General features: G+C 42.6%; 1 protein-coding gene across 1 annotated transcript; it reads left to right on the top strand.

The window, feature by feature from the left end:
• Window positions 1-6,599: 6,599 nt before the first annotated feature.
• GUCA1B (guanylate cyclase activator 1B) lies at window positions 6,600-14,262 on the top strand. Its single transcript, XM_089773681.1, has 4 exons — window positions 6,600-6,803; window positions 9,113-9,262; window positions 11,930-12,044; window positions 13,880-14,262. The coding sequence occupies exons 1-4, from the start codon at window positions 6,600-6,602 to the stop codon at window positions 14,005-14,007; spliced, it is 597 nt and encodes a 198-aa protein (XP_089629807.1). The 3' UTR covers window positions 14,008-14,262.
• The last annotated feature ends 663 nt before the right edge of the window (window positions 14,263-14,925 follow it).

The following is a 14,925-nucleotide window of genomic DNA, read 5'->3' as shown; positions in this document are numbered from 1 at the left end:
TCTTAAATATCACCAGAGATGGAGATTCCACAACCTCCCTAGGCAACTTATTCCAGTGTTTCACCACCGACAGTTAGGAAGTGTTTCCTAATGTCCAACCTAAACCTCCCTTGCTGCAGCTTAAGCCCATTGATTCATTCAGTCTCTTTTCAAAGTAGACCTGGAATTCAAGGGGGGGAAACCCTTTAAAGGACAAAGAATTATAAGCAAATTAGATGCAAGTGCTCAAGTTCTTGGCATGTTTCAATATGTTCTTCTATTTTACTCCTTGCAGAAACTTGAACTTTCCGTCTTTTTCTCAATTTGACATAGAGAGATTTGTCCTAACAGATCCCTAGCACCAACGCCTAAGAAACTTTGAGATGAAGCACAATTAAGAGATGAAAGCACAGACAGAAATGGTATTCTCAGAGATCTGTAAAATGACTTCTTCCCTTCCCCACCTCATAATAAAGCTCCATTGCTGCTCATAAACATACCTTTGGTTGTGAGTCCGATATTTGTATTATTTCTCCCCAGCACCTTTATTGGCTTCAGTCAGCAAATGACGTCTCTCTACATTTCCTTACCGACTTTACCTTCCTTTTCCACAGTTGGACAGCAGTGAGTCAAGAGGGTGAATCTTGGTTTCGAGAGAGCAAGCTGAACATTACAAATCAGTTTCCATGAATCAGAAAAACAGCAGGAAATTCCCTTCTCCATACTTCCCACGCAGCTTACGCAGCACCTAATGATGTTCCTAATTTTGGACTATGCCCATGTTTTACCCTATGCCAAGGTGTTCTGATTATTTGTAGTTTCAGAACTTTTTAACAAGTATTGAAGACATAACTTGCATTTGTCTTGAGTCTTCTCTCATGTGCTTTATAGGATTTTCATATAGAAATCACAACCTCTGCCACTAAAATGCAGCCACTTCTGGGGTAGAAAATGGCCACTGTTGAGCAATACACAGAACCATTACTCCCACACCAAAAAGGCAGTCAACTGAGGAAAGACTTAAAGACTAGCACCCTTCTTGGTACTATCAGTTTGCATTACTGAATTTGATCATTTATTTATTTAACAGACTGGTGTGATACCAAGGCCCTGGGTTTAAATGGCGCTTTGGGGTACTACTGTAATATTATATTTGCTATCTTTTTCTTCTGCATATAAAAAGCGTATGACAGTCCAAATCCCCTGGTGATGAGCTAGCTAGCTAGATAGATAGATATGTATGGGGATGGATAAAGAGACAGACAGTACAAAATCACAGATAGCTTCTTGTGATCTGGCTCTGGCTATTGCCTAATTTTAGAGACAATTTTCCAACTAGTGAGTGTTGCATAAGACAAAGGGCAGCTCAACGGTTTCCACGGGCAGCTGGGGAGAAAGTAGAGCCTATAGAAGAAAGAGAAACAGTGAGCCTGGTTCAGAGTTTCTCCATTTCTGCACTTCGGGCAAAGAGGGGGCACAGATCACTTGAAGCCATCCTATATTCGGAGGCCATGATAGAGCAGCCTGGTCCTTGGGGTACATTAGAGATGTTTCAGGTATTCTCCAATTTACAGACTGCTTCCGGGGCCCCTTGGGCTTAGGAAAACAGAAAATAGCCATGACAAGTGAATTCTAGCCACACACCCTGATCTGTGCACCATGCCAACAGCTGGGTACGGAGGTGGTGTAGTTCTTAGCTCAGCTCATGCTCACCTTACAGAGCAGTTAAGGGATCTTACTGTAAATGAGAAGGAGGCCACGTTATTTCAGAATCATGGAACAATACTGCCAGTGAGTTATGCTTTATCAGTCTTTCAGACTTACAAGGATTGGCATGGCTTTGCCTGGGGCAGCTAACACCTGGTGATACCCTCTATTCTCTTTGTTCCACATTTGTGCTCAGCAAAGACACAGGGGATTGCTAATGCAGATGCCAAATTGCTGAATCATCCTACCCCTTTGGAGTTATTTCCTGGATTTCCTCCAGGCTTCACCAAAGCAAGCATGTGGGAACACGCTCTGTCAATGAGTGACAGGGGAAAGAGCAGTCTAGTTGGCCTCATTCTAGCTGCTCATGCGCTGGGCAGGGTAGTGCAGCAACTTCTGCTGGTGATAGTTTAGGGATGGCTCATCTGGCAGACCTCGCCCGTTCTTTTGCAGCTCAGACGCATAATAAACAGTGCTCCAATCTGTGTGTCATTTTATCCAGTGCTGGTCATCCCCAGAGGATCATCTATTCCTTATCACATGGAGTGCTGATCATTTCCCGAGTACCAGCTATATAGTGCAGTTCAGAGTTCTGTAGAGATCTCTGCGGTTTTAAAAACTAATAATCTGTGCTTACATGTACAGCAACTTGCACAGCTGCAGTAGTGCAGGAAGAAAGCCGCTGGACTGTAATCATTAAAAGCTGCCCCATAAAACAATATACAGGACTATGTAGCACTTTAAAGACTAACAAGATGGTTTATTAACCATCTTATTTATAAACCATCTTTATTTATAAACCATCTTGTTAGTCTTTAAAGTGCTACATAGTCCTGTATTTTGTTTCAGCTACACCAGACTAACACAGCTACATTTCTATCACTATTCCATAAAACAATATTATTCTGGCAGAACGGGGAGAACTCTTGCCACTGCAAAATCTGCAGTGTAAAAAAATCTGACCAGCTAGGAATTAGTGTATGCACAGGAGTTTTCATACCAGCAGCCAGAGTTTTAAAATTACTTGGGAGGAGCAAAAATAAACAGGGAGTAGCTATTGTATTTTATGGGAAAAGATCACAAAATTACCACAAGGGAAAACCAAGTTACATAATAAGGTAACATCATGTCCCAGTCATGTAGAACCATGTTTTATGCACACAGTAGCCACATTCCAAAATGCAGCAGTTTTACAAACGTAACAGCAGAAAATGATTAAATGTACTGCATTCTTGGCATTCAACCTTTTCCATAAAAAGATCCCAAGTTACAGCAGCATCTCTCTACAGGCCAAATAATTGCTCATCCAGTAATTTCTGCATTAAGCTCAGAACTTCTCGTTGAGCTATAGCACCCATTAAAGAAGATGTTTATTTTGATGTCATGTCTCCAAGTGATGGAGAACTCATCACATCTGTAGATCAGTTGCTCCAATAGTTAATTACTTTGATTGTTAAAAATGTGTACTTAATTTTTAGGTTTGCTGAGCTTCAAATTTCCAGCCATTGGAATTCCTGATGTTGCATGTTTATTTGGAGTTTATATAAACATGATTTGAAAGAGAAGAGTAAAGGTAAATATGTAGCATGTATTATTAATCACATATCAACATGTACAATTTACCTCACAGTTATTGGTATATAATGGCCCAGAAATAGCAACTGGCTGAATACAATCTCTTATTTTCAGTGAGAGTAATTAGTAAGGTTTTATCCAATACCTGATGAAAGCGTAGCTGATCTTTTCCACTACTTCTTTGCTATCGTTCTTTTTGGACTGGTCTCTTGAAATGCTGCTGCAAAGACTACATAATTTGGAATAATATGTGCAGATCTGTCACATAAAACTGACAAAGCTTTTGACTGTTGCCCAATCTTCTGACTGAAAAACTGAGCTGAAGCTGGGGTGTCTCTTCAAGAAAAAAAACATGGAAAAAAGAAAACATTTTCAGTCAAAAGTTTTATGTTTTGGTTGCAGTTTAAGTACATAGAATAATTGTGGTTTTCAAATGCCTACTCTTTTTTTTTCACTACCGCCTTTTCTGTGAAAATTAGCTCTATTCAGGGAATATTATTAGCCTAATTTTATAGAAACAGTACTACCTTAAAGCACACCAGAGGACTTTCAGTTCACTCCAGCAGGGTCTACCCAGTTGAGTTCACATGCAAAAGGTTAGTACACTGAGAGCCTGCATTGTTGCTCAGTGTAGACAATCCCCTCAGTGTAGCCAGCCTGTGAAATGGAGCTAATCCTGCCTACCTTGATAGGTGCAGTGATCTTGCAAACCCTAGTGCATATGTTGACACTGCTCATGGTACTAAAGTGAAACACATTCATAAGTATTTGCAGGATCACAGCCTAATTTCACTGGGCCAAATCCATCCCTGTTGATGCAGGAAAGTGGAAACTGGATTTCTCAGCACTATCCCGGGACGCTGCCTTTCAGTGAGATTCGTCTGGCATTTTTGCAAGGGGAAAGCAGCTTTAATCTCCATGGAGATTCCACTGGACCCCATTTGGACCCACACTTTGCCTGCCCTGAATGTGTCCTTCCCTCTTGTGCAGACTTGTATGTGAGTCAGCAGAGCGCTTGTAGATCCTAGCTTGGGAAGTGCTGTGGAAATGAAAAATAGAGACAGGTTCCTGCAAACTCTCACCAAAGCATTGAGTCACATCCTGGGGGCTCCTTGCCTGAGTAAAAGGTCGTCCCGAGCAAGTAAAGAGTTACAGGGCCAGGAACTGTAGCTGGGTTTCTAAATGGCCTGGGAAGTGTGCCTAGCGGAGCTGTTGACCGTGTTCTTCCACCACATTATGAATTCCAGCCTACTGCTGAGGAGAGTGACTTTAATCATCCTGCCCCTTGCTATTATTACAATGTGGAGTCTATTGTTTCCTATTCTTGCTGTGCCAATCCTCTTAGGGGAGAATCCTTTCTGTGAATCAGGATTGCTCTGGCATATTTATAGCAATAGGTCATTTGTTTCCAACTCGCATGAAAAGACTGATTGGACTCCAACACCAGGTGTGGCAATGGATAAAGTTCCAGTATTGTCATAAAAACACTACAATAAAATAAAAATAATGCCAGCTACATACAGAAATGAGGGCCCAGTCCTTGGGAGTGATGTCCAGGGCAGGAGCTGTGTTCTGTGTACATGCGCACTGTGCCTAGCACAATAAAGCCCTTATTTTTAACTAGGGTTTGTAGGTGCAATTATAATATAAATAATTAATAATTAAGCTACTAGAAGTTGATGGTTCTCCTCCCTACAGGAGATGAACTATTTCATCACTGCATGTTTTAAACACTGAAAGCATTTCAACCAATGACAGATACAGGATTTGTAAAAAATATATATTATTTTTCTGTTTTTTAATTAATACATGTATGAAACATCTTACATATGAACCATTAATATAGATATATGTAAATTATCCTGCTTTGTATCAATTCTCATAGCAAAGGTCACACATGACTAATAGGAATAGTCAGAATTTCATTAGTTAATCTTCATTTCAGGATTAACTTTGTGTAAAGTTACCCATATGCGTTAGTATTTGTAGACTCCGGGCCTGTAATAAATAAGAGTCAGTTGTTATTACTAACTAACTGGCCATAGGCACGCATACAGAGTGTCAGAGAATGAAATATTCATAAAAGCAAAATCCAGTGGCCAGATTTTTAAGCATGAGTCCCTGAAGGCAAGCACCTACATCTATATCGAATGCAACTAGGTGGGAATAATTTTCAGAGGTGTACCCTACATTTCATCAGAAGTCAATGGAAGTTTTGCAACTCTGAGACCTAGGTTTCGGAGCAGATGCCTAACTTTGAGCGATAATGGGAAATTTTGGACTGCACTCATCCTTGAGAGAAAATGTACCTGTACAAAGATTCCTGTGTTTTAAGTGCCCACACAGTGTTTGAAACTGTTCTGTGCAACAAATGACAGACAGATGGGGAACACAGAGTAATAGTGAGATGGGACTGGAAAGTGTAAATAGCAGTTGCAACATAGGGGAAGAGGCAATATGGTCATCTCCAAGTAATTTCCGTGTAAATTATGCTCTCTCTCCTAGTGGGGTATTATGGGTGAGATTTCCAATGGAGCACAAACCTCATGAGTAATGTAGATGTTTTTGAAAGTGTTACCTAAAAACTAATTTTCACTGGAAAAGGAGAGGTTTTATCATTGAAAATGTGCTATTTTTCAAACATTTCCCACCAAAATAAACCTGTATGTGGAAAGGGGTTAAAGTAAAAATACCTCTGTTTCATAAACATTTAACGTACTTCCAGCGAGGCTTAGAGCGTCCATCCCAAAAAGAATCTTTCCTGTGTCAGCAACTAGACACTACTGTTACAGTGATCATTTCTGATTACTTTATCATTCAAATCATGCACCGAGTCAGGGAGATGGGAATTATTCATCACTTTTTAGTGTGAACCTGAGCTTTCAAATGCTTACATTGACATGAGAAGTCATTTTGACCCTGCCTGGAGTTTGCTCTTAAATGAGTCACAGCTCTGGAGCACATGAAGGTCTGTGTGACGCATAGAGGGAATCTCCTAATGATCTTAGTTATTTTTATCCACGTCTGCTACCAACCACATGTACTAATTTAACTGAGGAAACCCACTGTACGGTCCTCTAGTGAGGGAATGAGATTGGAGGGGTGATCAAAGACATCAGTAAAAGAAAGCAAGCAAGCAAGAAAAGTGACAAATCAGAAATAGACAGTATCCATGAAAGACTGGAAAGAGAAACAAAGGTAGGAAATATCCCAAGAAGAAACGGAAGAAAGAAAAAGCAAGTGAAGGAGGAAGAGGAACAATATAAGCTAAAGGACATTAACTACATTTTCTTTTCTTCTTTTCCTTTCTGTCTCTCTCTTCTGTTTTTGAGAGCAACATGGGGCAACATTTCACCAATGAGGAAGGGGAACCGACAGACATTGACGTTGCCGAGTTGCAGGAATGGTATAAGAAGTTTGTGGTGGAATGTCCCAGTGGGACTCTCTTCATGCATGAATTCAAAAGCTTCTTTGGAGTCCAAGATAACCAGGAAGCAGCAGAATATATTGAGGCTATGTTCAAAGCTTTTGATAAAAATGGGGTAAGTGTCAAGGACCTGAAGTACCAGTGTCAATGGGGTAAGTGTCAAGGACCAGGCTCCATTTCCTTCTGAAATTTGGGAATTGTTTTGACTCATTACATCCCATTGTCATTTTTTATTGAACTTGAGACAAAATTAGAGACAGATTTAACAGGGTTGAACTGTGACAGCCCAAGGAAGAGCTCTAGCATAATGTTTCTCAACCTTTTTTTATAAAGTACCCCTTTAAAAAAAAATTATAAGTACCCCCAGTACCTACAGTTTTCAGACATAAAAAATTTTCTACCATTACAACACATTTGTTTAAACAACTTAATCATAGCCAGGCGGGCAGTGAAATTTTTGGGTGTTAAATGTACAAAAATAATAAAGCGCTATAAAACTTGAAACAAAAATTCAGTTTTCTCCAAATTTCAGTTGTGTTGACGTACCCCCCAGACTTTTCTTGAGTACCCCTAAAACTGTAGTGACTTGAGACTCGACTCGGACTTGACAATGACGACTTGAAGACAACACTGCTGAGCAGGCTGAGTACTGACAAGTGATTCCTACTTCCAGTGCTCTGCAAGAAGTGCACATTCTGGGAGGCCATCTCCTCTGTACACACCAAAATCCTTCTGAGGGCCACAAGCCGATGCGGGTATTACAGAGCAGGGCCTGAAGGGAGACAGTCCTGGGACTCAGTGGTAGAGAGTCTGGGGGCAGACCCTGAGCTTGGGTAAATTGGCGTAAGTCTATGGAAGTCCATGTAGCTGCAGCAATTTGCACCAGTTAAAGATCTAGACCAGGGGCGGGGAACCTTTTTCAGATCAGAGGCCAATGACCCACAGAAAAATCAGTCAGGGGCTGCACACAAGTGAGAAGTAAAACAACAAAACAAAAACAAACTCCCTCACTGATGTGGCCCCCGACTGAGGAGAAAGAAACTCCCCATGTTTCCCTCCCACACCAGAGCCTGGGGGGGGCCAGCTGAAGAGATTGTGTGCTCCAGCCCCATGGGGGGGCAGTGGGAGGTCTGGAGTGCCAGCGTGTGCTCCCCAATGCTGGGGTGGGCCGGATCCAGGCAAGATGGGGGCCACATTCGTCCCCCGGGCTTGAGGTTCCTCACCCCTGATCTAGACCCTGGTCTGTAGCTTTAGGAATTCATGAAAAGTCAGCATGGTTTCCCTTTGAATCTCAGGTCTCCAAACAGCAGCACGTCAGGTTATAGATGGTCAGTGTAACCCACACACCTACTGGCTGTAGATCACTGTCCCATGTAGTGGCACTTAGACCGCCTACAGAGAGCAAAAAGGAGTTTGCTCTACAGCCTGAGCTGAGAGCAGCTATGCTCTCTTTAAAGGTCCCAGGTTTCTGTCTGCCTCCTGGAGTTACACCAGTTCACAAGTACTGTTGTAGCCTGGGTCATTATTTATCTTTATATCATTAAAAATCTTCCATTCCTTGGAAGTGCAGATTACGCCGTGCTGATATCCATTTCAACCCAGCTGGGTCACAGAAGGTGAAATTCATCCCTAAGCAAAGGCCTGTGCAGTACTAAGTCTCAGTTAATACTCTCAAAGCAGAGCTTAAGTGAGACTTGAGCAAAGCAGAGACTTTGGCTGACCCTTTGCACAGGGGTGAATTTCGCCCACTTGGAGCAGTGCTAGAACACACTAGAGAGTATGAAAATCAGTGTACGTTCTAACCAGTTATTTTACGCCTTTTTGAAATAGACAGACTGCAGCTTAACGTCTGTATATACAAGACTTGAGATGAATTTTTCCATGTCTTTTCCCTTTTCACTAGTTGAACATAGCACCTGGTGAAGGCTCTGTTTTTTGTCTAAGACAGTGAACACCTGAAACCTTCCGATCAGATGCAACAACAGAACTACAGATCCCACTTTGTAGAATCAATCAGTGGATCAATTAGCTTGACAGTGCACAGGTTTCATTTAAAAATAGAAGGAAGCAAATAAATATATAACCACATAGCCTCAGCTATTTTTTCATCCTTGTTTTCACAACTGCATTGTGTAGGGGTGCGTCTACACAGTGCTGTCACTTGAAATAAGATATGCAATTCGAGCTAGGCAAATTGCATCTCTTATTTCGATTATTTTGAAATAGCTTATTTCTTCATGTGGCGCTGTCTGCACAAGGCCAAATTTTGAAAAACCTCCCTTACTCCTCGTAGAATGAGATATGCAGAGACGTCAGAATAGCGAGCCTGAAATAACAGGATTGCTGTGGAGATGCGAAATAGCATTGTACTGTAAATGTACCCACAACGTGTTCCTGTGACTGTGTCTTCTGTTGTGTCTGCAGGATAACACCATTGATTTTCTGGAGTACGTGGCTGCTTTGAACCTCGTCCTACGAGGAAAACTTGAGCATAAGCTGAGATGGACATTCAAAGTGTACGACAAGGATGGGAATGGCTGCATAGATAAACCTGAGCTCCTAGAAATAGTTGATGTAAGTAGGACCCTCTATTCCTAGCATCTGGGCCAGGGGCCCATTGTGCTAGGTGATATCTGCTATAGATTTCAGAGAGTATGTCTGTCTGTCAGTTCAAGAACTCCTAAACGGTAAGACCAAAGACCACGAAATTCAGCATGCAATTCCCTCTTGTCATAACAAAGCATGGGTTCCCAAACTGGGAAGCATGCCCCTCCTGGGGGGGGGGGTGAAAAAATTCCAAGGGGAACATGAGACGACCCAGTCCCTCCCCGCCAATCTCACCCAAGAAAGAGCCCGGTTTGTCCATCTGCTCGGCCGCTGGAACACGTGCAGTTTCGGCTGGCTGGGGCAGACTTCAAACTGGCCGCCTTAAAAGCAGAGCAGGCATTGCCTTTTTTTTTTTTTTTCTTTGCTCAACAAGTTTTGCTGCCATTGCTATTTGGGGGGAGGAGGGCATGAGGGTTTCTCAAAAATCAAAAAGGGAGCATGATGCCGAAAAGTTTGGAAACCGCTGACTTAAAGCATCATAAAGGTTGGGTTGTATCAGGAAAATGGGATGTGCCTGGAAAGGGACAGCTTCTCAGACAGTCATACAGGGAAGAGAATGAATCACCAGACAGTGAAAGGGGATGGCTGGGGATGGGCTCTCCCCTCACAATCCGGGACTACGCCAGCCCCAAGCCTCCCATTCCCCCTTTAGGGAGCATGGGGGGGGGCTGAAGCTGTCTCTTACATCCATTTGGGATCTGCTTGGATGAAAGCTGCTACATATATTTGAGGTCAGTATTATTACCGGGGTTTTGCACTTTAGAAGTATGTACAGACTAAAAGGTTTCTAGGGCAGTAGGTTTCAAACTATGGGTCAGGATCCCAAAGTGGGTGTGTCAGTCCTATTTTAATGGGGTCACCAGGCCTGGCTTAGACTTGCTGAGAAACAAGAACCAATCCCGAGCCCCACTACCTGGGCCAAAGGCCAAGCCCCACCACCGGGGCCTAAGTTGAAGTCAGAAGGTTTCAGTCTTGAGTGGCAGAATTCAGAGCAGATCTACACTGTGGGGGAAGGTCAGTTTAAGGTACACAATTCCAGTCGACAGACTATAAGCCGAGCTAGGGCAGCGTCCTCACTGTGGGTGGGCAACGGGAGATACACTCCTGTCAACTTCCCTTTGTGAAGAGTACTGGTAAAGACAGGGGTACCCTCAGCATTTGATTTAGCATGTCTCCACTGGACCCACTAAATCAAATGCCAGAAGATTGACCTTCACAGCGTCAATCTGCCTAGTAATGTAGATGTTCCCTTAGTTACATGCAAGCTTTTGGTTTTTTGCAGGAGGGGAGCAAGACAGTGGGGCTTGGGTGGGCTCAGACTTCAGTCCTCATTGTGGGGTTGTGCAGTAATGTTTGTTGTCATAAGGGGGTTGCAGGGCAATGAAGTTTGCAAACCCCTGTTCTAGGAGTTTGCATGGAAGGAACTTTTCCTGCTCCAATTGAATTCAGTGGCAAAAAAACTTACATGAGAGCTGAATTGGACCCAGAAGAGGAAACAATCCAGGGGTATGTCTACACTACCCCGCTAGTTCGAACTAGGAGGGTAATGTAGGCATACCGCACTTGCAAATGAAGCCTGGGATTTGAATTTCCCGGGCTTCATTTGCACAAGCGGGGAGCCGCCATTTTTAAATCCCCGCTTGTTCGAACCCCGTGTAGCGCGGCTACACGGGGCTCGAACTAGGTAGTTCAGACTAGGATTCCTATTCCAAACTACCGGTACACCTCGTTCCATGAGGTGTAACGGTAGTTCGGACTAGGAACCTAGTCCGAACTAGCTAGTTCGAGCCCCGTGTAGCCGCGCTACACGGGGTTTGAACAAGGGGGGATTTAAAAATGGCGGCTCCCCGCTTATGCAAATGAAGCCCGGGAAATTCAAATCCCGGGCTTCATTTGCAAGTGCGGTATGCCTACATTACCCTCCTAGTTCGAACTAGCGGGGTAGTGTAGACATACCCCAGAAGATTTAGCTTTTTATTGGTTAACTTAATAACAAACAATATAACATTTCCTCTTGCTTTCACTGACTATTATTATTATTTCCCCTCCCCTCTCCTGTTTCTCTAGTGTGGTCTAAGCAGAAAAATTTTCTCTGCAACTGGAGAGTGCCAGCAGAGTCAGAAGTAGCACATGGACTGCTTAATATATTAGTAATAATGAGATATCAATAAGCAACCTAAATACAGATCTGGGAGGCATGGATGGATGGATGAATGCCCTAGGGTTCATTCCCCAGATATGCCACAGAGATATAGCCTTGGGAAAATCATTTAACTTCTCAGTTTTGTCTGTAAAATGGGGACATTAATATTTGCTTGCCTATCTTACAATGGAGCACTGAGGTTTGATTAATGTTCATGATTGAATCTGCAGTCTGCCTGTGTCTAAGTGCTCAGTGTCATCATTAATAACTTTCTTTCTTTGCTGTTTTGTTCTTGACATGCAGAGTTCCCTGTAAGTTTGTGTATCCCTCAGGAGAGATTCAAATGCTAGCCAGTCGATTAGTAGACACCCACAGCTAGGTTTTTTTATTCTGCTGGTGGTGCACATAAAATTATTCTGCACACATATGGAAAAGATTAGAGAAAACATTGCTTAGCTGCCCTTTATACTTACAAGCTTCTTTTCTTCCAGTCTATTTACAGGCTGAAGAAAGCGTGTCGGTCAGAAATTGAGGAGAGGACTCCACTGCTCTCCCCTGAGGAGGTTGTGGACAGGATATTTCAGTTAGTGGATGAAAATGGAGACGGTAAGAAATCTACAGCTTAGGCGGGATTCATGCCTTGTCAACGGATACCTCTGCTGGCTAGATCATGTAGAAGAAGAATCATCTTAATCATATTAGATATGATGGACTGCATTGTGATTTCAGTTACATTGGGGTAAATCTTGAAGTAACTCCGCTAAAGTCAATAGCAAGGGGAGGGAGAACATAAAGAGTAACAAGAAGATATTAGAAGCAAGAGGACGACCAAGGACAGAGTAGGCCAATCTCTCAGCAAAGTGGGAGAAACGACAATAGAAAACTTGACAACGGCAGAGGTGCTTAATAATTTCTTTGTTTTGGTTCTTACTAAGAAGATTGATGGTGACGGGATGCCTAACATAGTGAATGCGAGTGGAAATGGGGTAGGTTTAGAAGATAAAATTTTTAAAAAGAACAAGTTAAAAATTACTTAGAAAAGTTAGATGTCTGCAAGTCACCAGGGCCTGATGAAATGCATCCTAGAATACTCAAGGAGCCTATAGAGGATGTATCTGAACCTTTAGCTATCACCTTTGAAAAGTCATGGAAGTCAGGAGAGATTCCAGAAGACTGGAAAAGGGAAAATATAGTCCCCATCTATAAAAAGGGAAATAAGAACAACAGGAAATTATAGACCAGTCAGTTTAACTTCTATGCCAGGGAAGATAATGGAGCAAGTAATTAAGGTATACATCTGCAAACACCTGGAAGATAATAAGGTGATAAGTAACAGCCAGCATGGATTTGTAATGAACAAATCATATCAAACCGATCTGGTAACTTTCTGTGATAGGAAAACAAATCTTGTGGATAAGGGAGAAGTGGTGCACGTGGTACACCTAGACTTTAGTAAGGCATTTGATATGGTTTCTCATGATCTTCTTATCAATAAACTAGGGAAATACAACCTAGGTGGGACTACTATAAAGGTAGGTGTATAACTGTCTGGATAATCATTCTCAGAGAGTAGTTATTAATGGTTCACAGTCATGCTGGAAGGGCATAACAAGTGGGGCTCCATAGAGGTCCGTTTTGGGACCGGTTCTGTTCAATATCTTCATCAACAATTTAGAGGATGGCATGGAGGACACCTGAGAAAGGAAGTATCAGATATCAAATTATAGCAACATTTGTCCTTAGTCAAAGGCGCCTTCTATGAAGAATAGGCCTGAATATTTTTCTGTCTTAGGGAAATTGGCCAAAATCACTATTTTAGAATATTAGCTGTTCTGGAATAGCCTCTAGTGTGGATACTATTGCAAAATAAAAGTGCCTTTACTGGAGAATAATTACTCTGCTTTGGAATAATTCCTCCAGAACAAAATCACTTTTATTCAAATAAAAGAGAGTCCACAGAGGAGCTATTCTAGAATAGCCAAATTATACCAGAAAAGTGATAGTTAAATACTTGTTTCTGGCATAGTTATACCAGCCTGTGCTGACTGAAAGGTGTTTTCTGTCAGGTAAGGAATATAGCCTAGCTACTGCCAAGGAGGCAAACAGAAGCAGTCTTCCATTTTCATAAGAACGACCAGACTGGGTCAGACCAAAGGTCCCTCTAGCCCAGTGTCCTGTCTGCCGACAGTGGCCAGTGCCAGGTGCTTCAGAGGGAATGAACAGAACAAGGAATCAACAAGTGATTGTTCCCTGGTTATCCCATCCCCAGCTTTCTGACAAACTGTCTACACGGGGGCTTAAGTTGGAACAGCTACCGTGCTCAGGAGTGTGGATTTTTCACACCGATGGCCAAGATAGCTACGTCAACCTAAATGTTAAGTGTAAACCAGGCCTTTCTGTCACCCACTATCAATCTCTATCTTCCTCCATTTCTTCTACAGGGCAACTGTCCCTGGACGAGTTCATTGATGGTGCACAGAAGGACAAATGGGTGATGAAGATGTTACAAATGGATGTAAACCCTGGAGGCTGGATCCAGGAACAGAGAAGGAAAAGTGATTTGTTTTAGTTGAATCATCTGTGAACACGATGTGGATGAAAACGTGCGATACCGAGTGCACTAGTGGCTATTGCATTGTGAGGGTGAAATCACCGAATGCAATAGCCTGTAACTTTTAACACAGTCTCAGCATCCAAATGAACACTTCAGGTGGCTTGAGAAAGCATCTCTCCATATGCCCCACATCTATGCCGAATATAGCATGAGACCACGGCTGGCAGGCACAGTGGGGAATAGACCTCTTTGTGCACATGCTATCCTATTTACCAGCCCACATTCCTAGTTACTCCCAAAGGAACTAATGTTTGACAGTATCTACCCACAGATGGTTCTCTGAGCAATGCTTGTTGCTGAAACTGCCGAAGGGGATTGGAAAATGAGCGTTCCTGATACAATGGGATTTGCTTTCCTTGGAGAACAGAGAGTCAGTCAGTGTCATCAATGCCTACAGAGAGAGATGAACAATACTGGAAAACAGCTACCAAAAATAAGTGCTTTGATAACAGGCTTTGAGCACTCAAGAAGTCTGTTATGAGTCCTAATATGCATTTCATAGATTGCAATAAGCTCTTTGGGACAGGTAGGCTACATCTACATTGGCAAGATTTTGTGCAAAAGTGGCTGCTTTTGCACAAAATCTTGCCACCTGTCTACACTGGCTGCAAGTACTTGTGCAAGAACACTGACGTTCTAATGTGTGAAATCAGTGCTTCTTGCGCAAATACTCTGATGCTCCCGCTCAGGGATAAGCCCTCTTGCGCAACTGTTCTTGTGCAAGAGGCCAGTGTAGACAGGCAACATGAATTTCTTGCGCAAGAAAGCCCGATGTTTAAAATGGCCATCACAGCTTTCTTGCGCAAGAGAACGACTACACTGGCATGGATGCTTTTGCACAAAAGCACATGCCAGTGTAGATGCTCTCTTGCG

The sequence above is a fragment of the Pelodiscus sinensis genome, chromosome 27, assembly GCF_052426305.1.
Source record: "Pelodiscus sinensis isolate ZL-2025 chromosome 27, ASM5242630v1, whole genome shotgun sequence".
NCBI classification, from domain to species: domain Eukaryota; kingdom Metazoa; phylum Chordata; order Testudines; family Trionychidae; genus Pelodiscus; species Pelodiscus sinensis.
The sequence above is the reverse complement of the archived record's forward strand: the minus strand, read 5'-3'. Positions and strand labels throughout refer to the sequence as shown.